We start from the raw sequence: 19435 nt of genomic DNA on the forward strand, positions 1-19435 counted from the left end.
AACCACGGAAGCACTCCCTACTGGAGTAGACAAAATGGTGGCCCACATAGATAAATGGGGTCCAGGCTAGATGTACGCCATTCGGCGTGCACCAAAGGTGGGAAGCAACACACCGTGGATTAAACAGCGCTACATCACTGGTCACATCGTCCAAAACCTACCTGACAGTGTGCGCTACACAGAGGCTTCATTTACACATGACGGGCTCAGAGGGGGCAGGCAGCAGGGGTGTATGGCTATGACTGTGCAGGCACCAGTGCAAGACTGTGCGCAGCCTTCCTTTGAGGAGTGGTTCTTTGACACATTCAGTCTCTGCAGATGGGTAGAGTTCTAAGGGGCATCATCCAGATTATAAGCCCTCGCATGCTCCCACAGCCGCTAGTTCCAGCACAGCTCCAGTGGAACACCCAGCCCCTTAGTTACCGCCAGGTACCAGTGTGTTGTGGAATTGTCGAGATATTGGCAATCACCAACTACCTGAGATGTTGACATTGGCAGGTGCACTGGCCCTAAGGATAGAGACGCAAACTAACCAACCCTACTAACAATTTCCCCTTCTGCATACACCCCTCAAACTCCAAACCGAACACAACCAAAATCTACAGCACAACAAACCGCACAAACTTCACTACATTGCAACAACAAAACAAACACACACAGACTCGCACAACAGTACATGACGACTACCGGCCGCAAACACCCCAGGCCCAGCCAACGGACCCACCGGGCTGAGGCCGCCAACCGCACATCACTGCTCTCTTGCACTTTTCCTGCTTCCTCCCACGAACTCAACCTCCCCTTCTCTTTCAGAGCTGCCAGGGGACCTCTCCAGTGGTGATAGTGCGCAGTACAAATGTCCTTTAACATAAACATTAACCTATGGCCCCACCAGCCACCCCAATGGGTGCTGGCATGCCTCCCCATCATCCATCCACTCCACCTCCGGTGGACCCCAGCAAGCACCTCTTTGTGCGTGCGTGAGTGTTCTCTGGTGGGATTGCCCGCCTAGGAGAGTACCTAGGCATCCCCCAGCCTCAAAAGGCGCAGTCTGAAATGGGTGTTCTGGCTGAGGTTCTCGCCATCCTCGCAAACTCAATGTTAGGTATACCCCTACTGAAGGATGTCGAAGCCCTGCCTCAGAAGATTTGGGCTAAGCCACACGCCCCACAGCAAGTGAACAAAAAGCTGGATGCTAAGTTTAGGCAGGTCCAGGGCGATGCACTACTCTTGTCTGTACACCCTCAGCTGCTGTCATCCGTCATCAACCAGCACATCCACTTTGGCGCAACTGGACAAGGAGAAGGTCCTTGAGGCCTATGGCAAGGAGGTCTATTCCAATGCAGGCCTTCACCTCAGACAGGGAAGTGCTGACGCTATCCTAGCAGCAGTGAATCAACGGCTGTGGCGTGAAATCACTGATTTCCTCCCGGACATTCCGCCCCACAAGCAGGCGTCCTTCAAGGCAGGTTTGGCAAAGGCCAAGATAGGGGCATGTTAGAGAGAATTTTCATTTTTAATGCTAAATTCCTCCCACCTTAGATACCCCCAGCTCTTTTGCTGGACTTAAGAACTACTTATTTTTAACCCTGGAGTGAGTGAGACCTTTTTCTTACTCATGTGTTTTGACCTGATTTTGATTGTTTCCTCTGTTTTTGGAGTCTGACAAACTCATAGGCATCTAATTCTTTGGATGGTGACCACTGCACTGAAGGTGCAGTGTCACACAGAAATCGGTACGATTTCTCATAAGGTTTAAATACCTTTTTCTTGTGTTAACTACTGTTCCCAAGAATAGTAAAGTGAAATCGACTTTACTTACTTTTTCTTTTTGTAGGTCCAGCACACACCATCTTAAGTGGAGTGATTGGGGGGGGGCAGGGGGTGTTGCCTAGTAGCACCTTATCCGACTCCCATGTAAACATTTTTGTTACCCTCACTGCTTTAAATGGCAGGTGGCAGTGGTTTCATTTTCCTACCATTGGGCTTTTCTACCGCAGGCTGAATCCTCAGCTGCAGAATAGCTCCATGGGTGACCATTTTGTCAAAATGGCCCAGTCTTCTTTTCTCGCCATTTTCTGTTTTTAGGTCTTGGGGTTTTACTCTGTGCGTCCAGACAGATTTGAGCCCTTCGTTCATTTTGCCTTTGGTGGGCTTTGGGCCTTAAACTCGCATCTGGCTCCAGTGTGTCTGGAAAGGCAGAATGTAAGGGAGGTTACTGAAACTCCCATGTCTTATCTATAGGAATACCTGAATGCAACCTGTCCTGATTGGCTAGCTGTCCAGCCACCCTAGGCTGTGCATGAATGGGAGAAACCTGCTCAAAAGGTGAGGGTTTGGGGACTAGAGGCAGAGTCGACCACTGGGAGAAACACCTAACAAAACTTTGAACGAAGCTTGCTGCATCCTCCTGGATATCTGTTGCCTGGTGAAACCCTACTGCTTTGCTGAAACACCTTTTTCTAATTGACAAGAGAAGCTCCAGAAGGATTACTTCTTCCCTTGGGTTAGTGGGACCAACTAACCCAGAGACTTAACTTCACTGCACCATCTTTCCCGACTGACTTTACTTCTTCGCTGCTGCAAGAACAGAGTGCCAGGGGTTGAGAAATCTGTAGTCTTGTGGAATGTCCGAAAATCTGTCCAGGAGTCTCCTAAGGACCCTCCAGAAGCAGGACAACCATAGCTAGAGTCCCCTCACCAGAGTGCAGGACCCAAGGAGTGAAGGAAGCCCAACCAGTATCAGAGATCCGCAGTGGTGCTGTTTACAGCACGCTGAAACCAGAAAGTGCAGCGGAGACGAAAAGAGCCCGTAGCTGCTGACCTCCAAATTGCTGCCTCCGGAGTCTTCCTGACATCCTCCCTCTTGTCCCCCGTGACTGAGGCTCAGGAACCCAGGGTCTGCACTGCTCCAACAGGACAGAATCCAGCTGGACCACTCTTCTTGAAACCAGAGGTACTGTTGAGGCTTAGGGTAGATGGTCTCTTTACCAGTTGAGACTTGCATTGGCTTTTTGGAGTCGATTCCAACTCTGCTTTGCACAGGCTTAACAGCTTGTGACCCTACAAGTGATTTCCTACAAACTCACTAACTTTGCAAGACCTAATCGAAGTGCCTCAGCTCCATAGACACTGCTCCAACTGTCTTTGGTTCTCCTGGTTCCCTGCAGACTCTTCTAGTCCATTGACATTTCTGTCCCTCATAGGTGGTAACTTGTTTTAGACTGTTATTGCTGGGAAAGGTTTGTCTAGACTTCATTGCAAGATTTAAGTATAATCACCTCAATTGAGAACCTGTTTAACCTTTTCCTTTTTAACCTTTATTTTCTGCAACCTCAGAACCTGTAAAGTACAACTAGTGATCTATAAATGTCATTACTTTCCTTGTGAATGAAGTCCGCTCTGGGTGTAGGAAGTGTGTAATAAGCAGATCCAAAGATCATCCACTACCTTGCTTGATATTTAGTGTTATATCTTGCCCTTTTTTTTTAAAGAACGCTTAATTAAAACTGATGTTATATAAATAACTAAAACATTGGGTTGTAAGTATTACTTGTATTTACGAATTTCACTACAGCTTACATGTACCTCTCTTGCAATAGGCCTGGCTGCTCAGTCACACTACCAACTTGTGTAGTTCACCTATACCAAAAGATGAGTTACCTGATACCATCAGCTAAACCATCATTTACTATCTTCCAAAAATAGTTTTGAAGGTTCGTCATGTTCTACCGAAGATGGTTTCAGAATTTCACCTGGTACCAAAGATTGATTTGCCATCATTCTGCTGTCCTCATCCTTAGAAGGATGAAGGGCTTCACAGATTAGATCCCAAGAGATCGTTGAGCTTCTACATTAATAGGTTGTTGAAATTCAGGCAGGATGATCCACTTTTTGCAGGCAGTGCTAGTCACAGATTAGGACAGGGTGTTACAAGACAGACCTTGTCTTGGTGGATTATCCTGTGCATTTCCAAATCTTATTCTGGGCGGTAAGGAAGTCACTGCAGGTCTGAGAGCTCATTCCACAAGAGGGTTACCTACTTTGTAAGCTCTGCAAAGAAGGGTGCCAGTTCAGAAAGTTTGTAGTGTTGCCACATAGTCTTTGTTGCATACTGCCACAAAACATTATTGGTTTGATTCTCGATCGGGTCAGGATGCTAAATTTGGAAAGGCTGTTCTTCACAGCATTAATCAGCAATACATTCTCTGTGGCCACCACCTGCAACATAATGCTATGGGAGTCTATCAAAGATGAGGAATACCTGGGAGGACACAATCCATTAGAAGAACAAATTACTTACCCCTGGTAATCTTCTTTGCACCAGTGTTCCTCATCGCCCTCCTAGCTATCATCTGGCAGGTTTTCTGTGGTTTATACCCTCCTCTCTGTTAATGCTCACATCTTTTTAATAATGGAGTCTGCTGTGCTGGTGAGAGGAAAACATGAAATGAGGCAATGTATGTGGTGTGTGCGATTTACACTGGCCTTAACCTTTGAAAATCATCACTTGCAGAAGGCCCATTTGCACACACAAACAGCTGAACCAAATGACCTTGTAAGCTACTTCCCCATTTCTAACAGTTGGAAAAATACTAGAAAAACAGATGGGTAACTGTGGAATTTCATTAAAAAGTGACCCTTACAAGACAGCATGGCTTTTGACCAAGGGGCATAGAATTTGCTCTGATCGATCGGGGACACTAAACTTAATTTATTGTCTTTAATATCTAGGTAGTTTTTGATGCGATTAGCAACAAGATCCAACTAAAATGGTTGAAAGACGCCTGAGCAAAAGGAGCGACTCTATGCTGTTCTTCCCTCACCAACTGAAAATACCATTATTGTCCCGTTGGCATGTTGAGAACCCCAAGGCTTCACACTGTTTTGGTTTTACAGTTACATAACACTCCTAATGGACCTCCTCAGTGTGTCTGGCTTCACTTGCCAAAACTAAGCAGCCACCTCTACAAATTGAACAACCATTCAGTGAACTGACCAGACCTAAAAATATGTTGAGCACATGGATGACTGCAAACAGACTAAAGGTCATACCTCCCAAAACCAAACTCGTGTTTTGCAGTTACTCCTTCAAACACCCAATCCAGCCCTTGGCCTCTCTAGATGGTACCATGGCCAGTGCCATCCCCCACTTTGAAGGACCTCTGCATAACCGTGAATAGTAGCCTTCTGATCGAGACGTAAGTGAGATTCATTGTCTGAATTTGCTTCGTGACACTCTGCTCTTGGAGTGCTCATGCCTCCTTTACCCACAGTCTTGTCAATGCTGGTGTACACAAATGGCCCATATCTTGAATTACTGGTACCACCGCATTCAAACAGTACAAAATTTGTTGGCTACAATACTGTTTGGGAGGAAAGATTTAAACGCATCATTCCTGCACTATGCATGCTTCACTGTCTCCCCATCACAAGAAATTTAAAAATCCTCTGCATTGCCCATCATACCCATTTTGAAGTGCGCCCAGCTTCACAACGAAATTCCAACATTGCATATCTTGCAGGGCAGTAAATTCCAGTAACATCCATACCTCCATTTCTGCATGGAAGTGAACCTCTTGATGTAATCCAATGTGAAAAAACTGCTCCCACAGAGTACATGCACTTTCTCAGAAAAAGTTTATTGCATGATGTCGGACGTAGGGTTAGTCGGCCTATTGAAGCTTCAAACTAACACTTCTTCCTGTGCTTATCAAAGTTGCATGTGTTTATACATGAACAATTTACATAATCCCACATTAGGTTACGAAGTCATCCCTCAAAATCCCCTTGGCTAACCCGGTACAAGGAAATCTAATCCCCGTGTTCTCTATTCCCATCGGACACATGAACAAAACACAATCCCCTTCAACGTGTGCTTTCGAGGGGATTGGGTCCTCCGACGTATTCCATATCTATGACAGTAATCACCACAGCTGTGCTGCTTCGGAAACTTTTTCGGCGTCTGCGTCCTGCGTCGATGACGTCGATGCGCCGCCGTCGAGGACCTCCTCCGACGTCCGACGTCATCCGATGTGATAAGTAGGACGCACGACGCCAGTAGCCTCAGTTCCGTTTTTTCCGCGAACGTGTTGCTTCGTGTTTCTCGGTTCTAGCCTCGACTCTTTGGAGTTCTGTTCTTTCTGGTTCTTCGAGCCTGTTCGTTTGTGAATATTCCTTCGCAGCGATGTCTTCCACTTCGTCTTCAACCCCGCGTCCGGGCTTCAAGAAGTGCGGGGTGTGTGGGTCCAAGATGTCGGTGACTGACTCGCACGACGCCTGCCTCTGGTGCCTCGGGGAGGCCCACGACACGGATGACTGTGTCGACTGCCTGTCGCTCACTTCCAAGGCCTTACGCGAACGTAAGAAGAAATTGTCGGTAGGTCGGGTGTCCAAGCCCCGGAAGTCGAAGTCGGCGGGGCTTTCGACGGATGATTCGGGGGGTGACTCTCCGCGTCATCGTCGGAGGTCTCGTCGGTCTTCTTCTAGGAGTCGGTCTCGCCACTCCTCTGCCTCTTCGAGGCGTTCTCGGAAGCGCCGTCACCGGTCGCCTTCCAGGTCCTCTTCCGAGGACTCTGCCCGGCACGTCGGTTATCCCACCAGCCGTGCGACGCCGGTGGAATGGGCTTCCTTCGGGAAGAAAATGTTGGCGATTCTTGAGTCGCAGGGTACTCAACCGTCCGCGCCCCCGAGTGGGGTCGGCCGTGTGAGGTCGAGAGACGCCGCTCGCAAGAGTGGTCGGCACGAGTCACGGGAGAGGTCCCGTTCGGACAAGGAGGCTCGTTCTCGCCGTACCCGTTCCAGGTCCCGGTCCTCGACGCGATCGAGACCGTGTGTGTGCACCTGTGATGTCTTCGAGGAAGACATCGACGTCTGAGGCGTCGAGGGCGTCGACAGGCTTTCTCGAAGCTCCGGCTCCGAGGAAGTCGTCGACGTTCAGGTCGTCGAGGGACACGCTCGGGGCTCCGGCTTCGAGGGCTGTGTCGACGCCGCCGATATTGGAGGCGCTGCATCTGACGTCGACGCCGATTTCCTCGACGTCGACGCCGATCCTCTCGGCGCCGTTGCCGGTTTTCTCGACGGCGGCGCCGATTCGCTCGACGCCATCGACGCCTTTCGTGTCGGAGGTGCCCCGTGTCTCGGGTGTACCCCCTAGGAAGGCTCTGGCTAAGAGCAGGCACTCTCAGGTGCCTTTCCACCACTTGGATTATATTTTGGAGGCGGATGAGGATTCGGTTGGCCTGGTTCCTGATCAGGTGCCGGATGACATTGTCTCGGGCCATAGTCAATTTGACGATTTGAGGCAGTCGCTGCATGATGCTAGTGGTCTGGACACCTCTCCGGAGGTGGAATTTGGTCGGCCTGAGCCTGGCTCCCATGCCGATTCCTCATACCGGCGCCTTATGGCTAGGGTGTCTGAGTATCTGGGATGGTCTGCTCCCCCAGGGGAGTTTGTGCAGGATGATCTGACGGACATCCTTGATGTTGGTCCCCCATCTGACCCGGTTCTGCCATTCCATATGGCTTTACAGCGTAGGGTGGCGGCGGCTTGGACTGCTCCGGAGAGTCTCCCGGCAGTGGGCAGATCCTTGTCGCGGAAATACCGTCCAGCCAGTGGCGACCCCTGCTACTTGACCAGGCACCCCACTCCGGAAAGTTTGGTGGTGCAGGCGGCCACGGCCCCGGCAAAGCAGGCGTCGTACCCTACCATCCCTCCTGATAGGGACGACAAACGTTTTGATGGCTGGGCGAAGAAGGTGTTTTCTTCTGGTGGTATGGCGCTTCAGGCGGCCAACTCCATTTGTGCCTTGTCACGTTTCACGCACACTCTGTGGAACTGTGTTGCGTTAGCGGCTGAACATATTCCCGAAGGGGACGAACGGGTTGGTTTCCTTGCTTTGGTCCAGGATGGTAAGGATGCCATGTGTGAGTCCGTTCAGTCGGGTTTGGACTTGGCTGAATGCGTCAGTAGGTCCATGGCGGCGAGCACCGTGATACGCAGGTTTGCGTGGTTGCGGAAGTCGGGGTTTGCTCCTGATGTGCAGTCCCGGCTCCTCAACATGCCCTTTGATGGTGAACATCTTTTTGGCAGCAAGGCTGACGAGAGCCTTGAGAGGTTGCAGACCTCAAAAGCTGCAGCGAAGTCGTTGGGCGCTGCAGTTCGCCAACCTCCGCCTTTTCGTCCTAGGGGACAGCAGTGGAGGGGTGGCTCCTTTCGCTATTACTCGTCCTTTGGTAGAGCGAGAGGAGCTGGCAGTCAAAGGGGCCAACGCAGGGGGTACCAGAGGTGGACGACAGGGTACCCGTGGTGCCAAGGCCGCTCGGGCAGTTGCCTCTTTGCCCTCAGGTAACGCCGCAGCCGCTCCTACTCAGTCATGAGGCCTTGTCCCATGGTTCGCCGGTTGGGGGAAGGCTGGCGCAGCATCTTGTAGAGTGGCGTGCCATTACTTCGGATGTGTGGGTTCTGGAGATCATAACCCACGGCTACTGTCTTCCCTTTCGGCACAGGCCTCGCGACAATCCACCGGGGAACCTCTCTTTGAAGTGTCCGGATCCGCTCCTTGCGCAGGAAATTCAAGCCCTGCTGGAGAAAGGCGCCATAGAACTGGTGCCTGTAGCGGAGAGGAACAAGGGATGGTATTCCCCTTATTTTTTGATTTCCAAGAAAGACGGGGGATTGAGACCCATCATGGACTTGCGCGGTTTGAACAAACTCCTCAGGAAGGACAAGTTCAAGATGGTTACTCTCTCTCAAGTCCTCCAGGCCCTTCAGCTTCAGGACTGGTTGGTGTCACTCGACCTCAAGGATGCTTACTTCCATGTGCCGATCCATCCCAAGCACAAGAAGTACCTGAGGTTCGCGGTTGGCGACTCGCACTTTCAGTTTCGGGTCCTGCCGTTCGGTTTGACCTCCGCCCCGAGGGTTTTCACCAAGCTCATGGTGGTGGTGGCAGCGCATCTCAGGCAAGGGGGGATTCACGTCTACCCCTACCTGGACGATTGGTTGATCAGGGGGAGCTCTCCCGAGCAGGTCCTGGATCATCTGTCCGTCGCCTGCCACTCCCTTCACAGGCTGGGCTTCTCCCTCAATTTAAAGAAGTCCCATTTGACGCCAACGCAGAGGCTCCAGTACATCGGAGCAGTGCTCGACACTTCCCTGGGGCAGTGTTTTCCTCCCCAGGTGAGGGCTCTTCACATTCAGCAGATGGTGCGCAAGTTTCAGCATGCCCAGACGCTCCCAGCGTTCGAGTTCTTGAGGTTGCTCGGCCTCATGGCATCCTGCATTCTTCTGGTGCCAGAGGCTCGCCTGCGAATGAGATCTTTGCAGTGGGCACTCAAGATGCAATGGTCGCAGTCCTCCGGCAGGATGTCGGACCCGATTCAGGTGCCGCCCTCGGTCGCCCGGGACCTTCTGTGGTGGGCCGTCGAAGGCAACTTGATGAAGGGGGCTCCGTTTTGGCTTCCCTGGCCGGAGGTGACGATCGTGTCGGATGCATCCCTCACGGGATGGGGAGCTCATGCCAACGGGCTGACAGTCAGCGGTCGTTGGTCTCCGTCGGAGTCCAGACTCCATATCAATCTGTTGGAGCTGAGGGCCGTCAGGCTAGCCCTGAGGGCTTTTCTGCCGACTGTGCGAGGGAAGAATGTCCTGATCCTGACGGACAACACAGTGGCCATGCACTACCTCAACAAAAAGGGGGGGGGCAGGGTCACTTCCTCTGTGCAGGGAGGCGATGCAGCTCGAGTTCTGGGCCATCCAGCAGGAAGTTTCGATCTCGGCAGTTCATCTGGCCGGAGTCGAGAACGTGACGGCGGACGCTCTGAGCAGGCAGAGCACGATCTCTCACGAGTGGGAGTTGGCTCAGGAGATTCTCCTGGAGATCTTCGCCCTTTGGGGGACCCCTCAAGTGGATCTCTTTGCCTCCAGTGTCAACCGGAAGTGCGAAAGGTTTTGCTCGCGGGAATTTCCTCCAAAAGGAGCCTTAGGAGACGCGTTCGTGGTGGAGTGGTCGTTCCTGCTGCTGTACGCGTTTCCTCCGGTCCCCGTCATCCCGCAAGTGCTGCGGAGGTTACGGAAGTTCGGTTCCCGGATGATCCTCATTGCTCCGGCGTGGGCTCGGAGGACGTGGTACCCGGACCTTCTCGACTTGTCCATCTGCCCTCCACGTCGTCTTCCCTACCGAGACGATCTGCTCTCACGGGAGGGGGGTCAGGTTCTCCATCCAGAGGTCGGATCCCTCAACCTTCACGCTTGGCTTCTGAAAGGTTGAGGTATAAGGATTGGGACCTCCCTGAAGACGTGATGGAGGTGTTGCTTTCGGCCCGAAGGCCCGCAACTAAGTCTCTGTACCGTTGCCGTTGGCGTAAGTTCTGCGACTGGTGCAGAGTTCAGAATGTGGATCCTTTTGCATGTGACATCCCCATGGTTCTGTCCTTTTTGCTTTCTTTGGCCCACAGGGGCTTGCAAGTGGGTACCGTTAAGGGTTACCTGGCGGCGCTGTCCATCTTTAAGCGCTCATCTGAAGAATGTTCTTACTTTAAAATCCCTTTAATTTCACAGTTTCTGAAAGGGCTCACTAATGTGTTCCCTCCGTCGCCTTTCCTGGTGCCCGGTTGGGATTTGAACCTTGTTCTTAGGTTTCTTATGGGTGCTCCGTTTGAGCCGTTACATTCTTGCCCTTTGAGGCTGTTGACTTTGAAAACTGTGTTTTTAGTTGCGGTTACTTCCGCTCGCAGAGTGAGTGAGTTACAGGCACTTTCTGTTAAGCCACCCTTCACTGTATTTCACAAGGACAGGGTTGTCCTTCGAGTTCGTCCTTCTTTTCTTCCGAAGGTAGTGACGGAATTTCATTTGGCCCAGAAGATTGTTCTTCCGGCATTCTATCCTCCTCCGCATCCTGGTAAGGAAGAGGAGAGGCTCCATAGGCTTGATCCTAGGAGAGCTTTGAGCTTTTATGTTTCTCGCATGTCCCGGGTCAGAGTGGTCGATCAACTCTTTATTGGTTACGCTGGTAAGCGCTTGGGGCAAGCTGTGACGAAACAGACTTTGTCCCGCTGGATTATTTTGGCCATCTCGGAGTGTTACCGCTTGGCGGGCAAGGACCCTCCGGCTGGCTTGCGGGCCCATTCTACCAGGGGCTTGGCTGCATCTACTGCCCTGCAGAGGGGTGTTCCTATTCGCAACATCTGTGATGCTGCCACCTGGGCTTCAGTGCATACATTTGTGCGGCATTATTCCCTCGATTCCATCAGAGGGCAGGATCTGGCCTTTGGCAAGGCGGTCCTTTGCTCTGCTATTTGATTGGCTATTCTAAATTTTGTTTCTAAATTCTTTCCCTCCTCCTTGATTTGGTACTGCTTTGGGAGTCTGTCATAGATATGGAATACGTCGGAGGACCCAATCCCCTCGAAGAACAAGTTACTTTCTTACCTGGTAACGTTCTTTCGATGGGATGGTCCGACGACGTATTCCATATCGCTCCCGCCCTGCCTTCCCCGCTGCAGAATTTCTGTTGCGTTTGCAGCTTACGTTCCGCAAGGCTTTGTGTCGGACTGGCAGTTGACTATTGTCACACGTTCTGGGGGAAAAAACTACAACTGAGGCTACTGGCGTCGTGCGTCCTACTTATCACATCGGATGACGTCGGACGTCGGAGGAGGTCCTCGACGGCGGCGCATCGACGTCATCGACGCAGGACGCAGACGCCGAAAAAGTTTCCGAAGCAGCACAGCTGTGGTGATTACTGTCATAGATATGGAATACGTCGTCGGACCATCCCATCGAAAGAACGTTACCAGGTAAGAAAGTAACTTTTTCTTCTTTATAATCATTTGACATCCTAACAAAATTCAACAGTTAACGTGCTCCATTTGTCAGAGAAACATGAATCCAGTATGCATTTATTCTGTGCAAGGCTTTTCTTAAATACTTCTAAAACAGGAGGGAGAGAAACAATTTCTTTAAACCAGAAGTAAAATTCGTATCGCCCCCAAACATGCTGGTGTCTCATATCTTTAACATTTTATTTGTAATTACCATCTCAGATCATGTAACCTTCAGCACCTAGTCTGCTCATCTTCCTGAGAGCCCATAAAACACTGGACTAGCTCTGCCCTAAAGCACCCCTTACATGTGTTTTATTAACGAACCGCACCCCCCCCCCCCAGTTCAACCCACTCTGTAACAAGCCTACATGTTATAAGGATGGTTTGGTACAAACATACCGACAACAGCTCAAGAGTTGACTTCAATTAACTTGAAGTGGGCTAACTGCAACAAACCAAGATTAACAAATGGGGATACACCACCAGACCATTCCTAGATCGCCAAGCAGTAACGCTCTGTAATGTAGACTAGTTTACTACACCTGCTCAAGGAAACTCTGTTTCTGGTACCCCATCTACACTTTATGACCTACAACAGCGTCTTCATAACCTATGAATCCTAGGAAGGACTCGGCTGTCAAATCTGTAGAAGTGTCTGAATAGTGACCCCACTTCTCCTTCCCGTTTTTTCAATATTAAAGACCCCATCACTACCCCTAACCCTGGGGCTACTGTTATTGATACTCTCTCCCAGCATTGTCCCCATTACTAGAAGAGTAGAATCCATACCGGCGCACAGGTAACTTGTAGACCTGCTCACAACATGGACATCTCAGGTTTTTGGCATATGTGTTAGTCTAACCTCTGTTGCATTCAGCTGCACTCTCTTTTTTTTTTTTTGTTTCCCCCCCCCCCCCCCCCCCCCCCACATAGCCATTGTTGTATTTGGCTGCATTTTGATTATAGCTACTGTCATATTTCGTTTTTTATTGTTTAGCGCTGTTATACCCAACTGCATTTTGAGTTTAGCCACTAGGTTATATTTTGCTATATTCTGATATAGCCTCTTATGTTTAACAGCATTTTCGAGTGTAGACAGTTTATTCAGCCATATTTTCCATATTGCTAATGTGTAGTAGTTAGCCTTGCTTTGACTTCACCCCTTCTAAATTCATTGGTGTCTGTAACCAAGAAACCAGCCAGGACACACGGGTACGTATCACGCTCCATGCTTATGGAAGATAGCCAAACTGCACACATCTGCTATCATATGCTACTCTAAGACACATTGCACAATACCCATACCATAAGAATGCAGTTATCCCCACGATGACAATGCAGCCTAGCTTCACACGTGATTCTCCCGCTCTCGCATACTCTAGACTACCTCTCATTACCCATCCACATGCCAGCTGACATGGGTGGCTAGCAGCGATTTGGCCACCCGTACCTACTTTTGTATTTGCTGAAATGCACACGAGAATGCAAATCACTTCTTATGAATGTCCTATACCTGAACTTCGGTTCCCTGATGGTGTTCAACCTGCAGCGCTTTTAGACCATACCAATGAGAGAAGGTGCTATACAAATGACAATTTCATTGCATACTTTATATTGACCCATAATTAGGGTAGGAATGTTAATCACTGTAGAGATTACTGTTCTCCTCCGTCCCTCTCCTCTATATTCTTGCCCTCCCTCCTGTCCCCTTCCCTCTAAACCCCCCCCCCCCCAACCCCCCATGAGGTTAGTAGTCGGTTGGCCTGAGGGAGGGGGAAATAGCTGGTGATTACTGTTGGCAGTCAGAGCCAGCATATGTAAAGGCCCGGCCCTGCACATGTGAGCTGCAAGTGACTTAAATTAATGTGATACTTGCTTAGTAAATAGTTCTCAGGCTGCCCCATAAGTCTGACTCCCATAAGTATGGAGTTAAATGGACTGTGGACTAAAAGTGCTGTAGGCATTACAATGCTTTCATTTCACTACATCTCTAATCTACCCATCCCCTGTTACCCCCCCCCCCCCCGCTTCAACCTCAAAGTTTGGCTGCTTGCCCCTGACAATTATTTTTGTGCAGTCTGCTCTCCACGGCCTCCAAAGCCAGGTGTATCTTGTGAGATAAAATGGCATGTTTCGATTAGCTTCACAATCTAAGGAGGTCCTGGAATACTTCTTATTCCCCCACAAGATAGAACTACATGCTTTTGTCTCCAGTAGGTTAAATCTACCAAAGGCTTCTGAAAGTGCTGTGCATGGGTTGCACACCATTCAAAATGCTACCACAAGGATTTTGCTGTAAGGCCAGAGAGACCATGTCTATTGTGCTCTGCATGTGCTGCCTTTTTAAAGCCAGAGTTCAATTTAAATCCTTTTCTTGTACACAGGCTCTTAATTGTCAATCCAGAATTTCTGCAGGATCCATTTAATGTCACCCCCCCCCCCGTCCCCCCCCCCCCCCCCCCCCCCAACAAAAAGAACTTTGGGCCAAACCAGACTGGTCGAGCACAGTGAGGCAGTAGAGCATTTTCTGCGCAGGCTGAATCACTGTGGAGTTCCATCCCGTTGTATATTAGATTGCTTTCTGACCTTCAAGTGGTTAAGACGCTTCTGAGGTGAGCCGTTTGCAAAACCTCCTACCCTGTAGACATTAATGAAGCAGTTGCAAGGTGTATGCTTCACAGTGGAGCTGTGTCTGAGTGTTGGGCAAAAGTGGTCTGGTGCATGCCCGTAAATTGCTGAGATGGAGACTAGTAATTGAGAACTAATGTGTGCATGGCAGTTCCCTATGGGTGGAGCAGTTATTATACTTCATGGCTATAGGCATGGATGATTCGATGGGGGAGGTGGTGGTACAGGAGAGGGCAGGCTGACAGTCGGATTTGCCAAGTGTCGGCAGCTAGGTGTATGTTGGCACTTATATCATGGACTAGTTTTGTAGATCTAGGGAGGGTTGGTGTGAGGGATAGGGGCCGAGTGAGCCAGGATTATTTGGATGCATCAGTATTCCGTGGGAAAGGCTGCACAGGCAAAATGGTCCTTTTATTCATTTTGTACTCGGACAACAATCAAGTTGTAGCTTGCTCACTTTTTTATGCAGGATGTTTGAGGGGATAGTGGTGGTGAACATGCAGATCTTACAAGGAGCAGCATTCCCACTACTGTGTACCCTGTGCCAATCTGATGAAAGGTGTGGAGTAATTGGTCATTTATTGTTGGGCATTGAATTAAAATCAAATGTGGTCTCTGGGGGTCTTTAGGTTGATGTTTTAGGGATTCATACTGACACAGCCACGTTCTAAAAATGTTTTTGTGTTGGGGGAGTTAGTCTACATTACCTTCTCTATCTGCATATTGCAGAGTTAAGTAAACATTTACTTCTCCCATGTACTTCGATTAGGGAATTCGGGTAGAGCTTATTGGCAGAGACGCAAGTGTTCATTTGTACTGTCTCCTGTGTTCTTTTCATGCTATGTGAGATTCGATTTTCATATCGACATAGATGCTTATGTTTCTTGTGAAAAATAATTTTGAGAATATTAAGTCAAATTCTGTTAGTCACATCTCCTGATCATGAAATGGACACAGGATAAAAAACAATGTGCTGTTTGGTATTTTGAAGACTGCAGTTATATGTATTGCACATGTTTGCTTATCTTCTGATAATGCCACCCAAAAACATGTTTGCAAAGCAAAGGGGAGATTATGTTCATTGTAGTTGAGATCACTGGCAACATGTTTTACTCGCTCCTAAACATCAAATGACATGACCCTTTCGATTTGCATTCGAAATCACTTGGAAGTTTCAAATAAAGCACGTCATATATTTAACTGCTTCTAACTCCAAACTAAATTCTAGGAATTAAACTTGCAACTTGAAAGACACATAGCATGTACAATGTCAGTTTTAGTTATTCTTTAGGGCTTTTTACATATTTGAGCTGAACTGCTAATAGTCTGTTTCCATTTTCAACAGTATTTTTCAAGGACCGACAGATTACTGAAGCACAAACGAACTTGTGGTGACACTACAGGTAAGGGTGGAGCAGTTATGGAACCTGGGTCATCGAATAATATGGACAACTTGTCTGGTAACTTTGAGTTATCTCAGGGAAATGCAAGTTCTTCTGGAAGGAGGAAAGGTAAATCGAAAAGCCTGTCTACTCAAAACAAGGAACACAAATCTGGCAACAAACTGAATGAACCACAAATGCCAATGAATTCGAGCTTGCAGAATTATGCAGTAGAAATTCCTGTTGTATCTTCTAGCAGTGACTTAATGGGAATGGCTGTAGAAGAAACACATGCAAGAGTGCCAAAGTTGGTCTTCAAAAAGGTTAATCGAAAAAATGCTGAAAAAAATGAACATACTTCAATGACTGCGATGCCAGACATGAGTAGACAGAAACATTCTTCAAAAACCACTAATTCTCTTGAGCTGACCAGTTCCGGAGAAGAAACAATCAGTCTTCTTCAAAGTACGAAACAAGGCCAAAACAGTAGCAACTATGATGATGCCATGCAGTTTTTGAAGAAAAGAAGGTATTTGCAAGCTGCAAACTGTAATAGTGCCTATTCAGTAAATTTAGGACACATGGTGTCCCAACAGTCTGTCATTCAGTCTGCAGTTGGAAGTGTCATGGACAGTGAAACGCCATTAGCACTGATAGATTCTTCCTCTCTTAATACAGAAATCAAGGCTTGCCAGGATAAATCAGGAATTCCCGATGAAGTACTTCAGTCTTTATTGGACCACTACACTCACAAATCAGACGGCCAACATGAGGTTCCTTTTACCATGAATGAACATGTGGATTTAGCACCCTCAGGAGATCATTCACAGTTGGTTCAAGAAGAAAATGTTTGCTCAGACTCCCAATCAACTCAAAATGATAAAGCAAACATGTTATATGAGTACTCCAAATACCTCCAGCAAGCTTTAGAACGAACGAGCCATAGTACTAGTTTTCCTCTGGGACACAGTTTACAGTTTGTTAGTTTGTCTTCAACTCTGTCTAATCATTCTTTGTTTTCAGACAAGCAAATATACACTACGTCTCCCATAGAGTGTGGGTTCAGCCCGTCTATTGCTTCTGTATTGCCTGCAACATTGCCAAAGTCTCATTTTGGAATGCTGGTTGGCACTCAACCCAGTTTCTCTTTATCTACTTTGGAGTCTGCTCATCAACAGTTGACTCCTTCCCAAGAGCTTGCAGATCAAATTGATCCACAAAAAAGCCTGGAAACATCTTCAAATTACCAAATTGCATCTCAGGAATTAAATAATCAGAAGGAGCAGCAAAAACATCTGGAATCCTCTTCAAACTTTCATCTTAATTCTCCAGAGTTGGACAACCAGATTGATCATCAGAAAAACATTGGACCTAGAGAAACCTTCCAGATAGAAAACTTTGCACAAGCATTTGGTTCTCAGTTTAAATCTGGCAATAGAGTACCATTGGCCTTTAACACTAACTCTAATTCAGAGGTGGACCATCGAATAAGGACTTCAGTAGCTGAATTCTCAGGGTACACAAATATATTGTCAGATGTAGGCGAGTCAGGTAATTCTAGAGTTAAGACATCAACCAGCCAAAGTTACAGGTAAAATCCATTAAAGCTGAATGTCTTCATGTATAATTGTTTATTTTAATTTGAGAACACTGCCATTAGAACATTTCTTCGCAATCGTGTTAAGAATAACGTAAATGATGCCCTTTCAATGCAACTTTTGTATTTAGTTAGGTTAATATATTAGTGTGATGTTAGGTCAATTTGTATTATGAATTTTAATCAAGATAGTTGTTAATAAAGAGGCTGACATTTTTCATTTTATTGATAAATGTGAAGCGGTCTACGTTGCGTGTGTAGATTGCCAGGGAATAGCCCACAAGCTAAAATAACTGCTCCTTTGTGTTTCTTGAAATAAGGTTTACTGCAATTTGTTTACTCTCAGGAAAGCATATTAAAGCAAGGTATTTTAAAATATCTTAACTTTAATGGATATAAAAATGGTCAGACGAATGGAATACTTATTTAAATACGCCTTCAGAAGAGCTAAGAGTCATTAGATAAATAAAAGTACTCTTCAGACCCTCACAGATTAGACTCTTGATTTCATTTTCGTTTGTCTTCCAAACACCACCAGTGTCCATACATGTAGGCTATATTCTATTGGATTCCACATCCAGTACTAGAGAAATAGCTTTAAAACTGCATATTAACATGCTAGGAGCACACATGTTCAAATTATGTATGTACAGATTTGCTTTGATATACCTCATGTTACTGTCTAAACGAAACCAGGGATGTCAATCCGACTAGTTGAATTATCACAAAGTAATTGACATTGTGCAAAATGTATTAAACTTTTGTTATGAAAACAGTGTTTAATATTTCTTTGCAATTAAATGCGATGCAAAGAAATTCATTAGCAGATTCATGTATGTGTTTTTCATAGTGCTTATTACAACTAGTAAATCATTGTTGAGTATGCCGTTGCTATTAATTTTGAACAAAACCATCTATTTGTAGCATGGAGTCTGCTTACATTCCTATACTTCCGTTTCTTTAATGTTGGGAAAGTGTTAAAAATAAAATGTGTTCAAAGGCGATTTAAGTCTGGCACGTATTGTAATACGTAATGTGGTGGCTCTAATAAATGCAAATAGGGCACCTTTTACACTGAACTGTTTCAAAAAAAGTCATAAATTGTAACTTAACACTATTGCATAGGACTTAAATTAATTTTATTGTACCTGTTTTCGATTTTTCAAACAGTTCAACATAAAACATTTTACAATAAAATGAAGTACTTTGCTTAATGAGTTAAAACCAAAATATATTCCATTGTAACTGATTTGTGGTCATTTGAACATTATGCTCTTTCTTCGCAATTGCAATTTGCCTAAAGCAATTGGTGCATCTTGGGTGTTAGAATATGTTACACTGGTCAGTGACCTTAAGTGATGTAGGATTATATTGCAGCTCTTTGAGTGAAAAATGGAGTGGAATGACAATGTATATTTCTTCATTGCACCCCACGTGCAGTGTGCATTTGACCACATGTTTATGGAGCGCAAATGTGTGCCTATACATTGAGACTGTTGTAGTTAAATGTTTAAGGTTTGTGGTTTGCCACATATGTTCTTCATACAAAATATGGGAGACAAGCTGAAGTTTTAGTCCTCAAGATAAATTTGGAAGTGCCAGTACCATAAGTTCTTGAGTGCTAACCTTCTTCTGCATTGCAGGGATTCACGCCACTGATCTTGCCAGCTCTTGTTTGTAAAATTGTTGGAGTGTTTTTTGGTTCACCAATGTGTTTACCGTTGTTTTACTAACTTAAAAAAATGTGGTGGTTAAACCCTGTACATATTGCATGTTCTGATTTCTGTGTTTTCAATATTATTTGGTGTGTGTTGGCAGTTTGGGAAGGAATCCGCTGCAGTACTTTTTAATATGTGCATGCAGCATCCTAGTGGCCTGATGGCCCTCCTCCAACTGATCTCAAAATCTGTTCACCAGGTATGAAACTGCTGTAAATCTTCTGGTGCCATTGTTTTATGTGAAGTCTGTTCTCATTTTCTCTTTGGGGTTGCCAACTGCCTTGTCC

General features: G+C 47.0%; 1 protein-coding gene across 3 annotated transcripts in view; it reads left to right on the forward strand.

Moving 5' to 3' along the window:
- ZNF281 (zinc finger protein 281) overlaps nucleotides 1-18662 on the forward strand; it is a 136668-nt gene extending 118006 nt beyond the window's left edge. For 2 of the 3 annotated variants that reach the window (XM_069634082.1, XM_069634080.1), the window contains exon 6: nucleotides 15797-18662. In XM_069634082.1, coding sequence (XP_069490183.1) covers nucleotides 15797-17428 — 1632 coding nt within the window. In that variant the 3' untranslated portion in view covers nucleotides 17429-18662. The remainder of the gene's footprint in view (nucleotides 1-15796) is intronic. The other variant, XM_069634081.1, reaches the window with a different exon arrangement.
- The last annotated feature ends 773 nt before the right edge of the window (nucleotides 18663-19435 follow it).

Source organism: Ambystoma mexicanum, chromosome 13 (genome assembly GCF_040938575.1).
Source record: "Ambystoma mexicanum isolate Mex_15411 chromosome 13, UKY_AmexF1_1, whole genome shotgun sequence".
Taxonomy (NCBI): Eukaryota; Metazoa; Chordata; class Amphibia; order Caudata; family Ambystomatidae; genus Ambystoma; species Ambystoma mexicanum.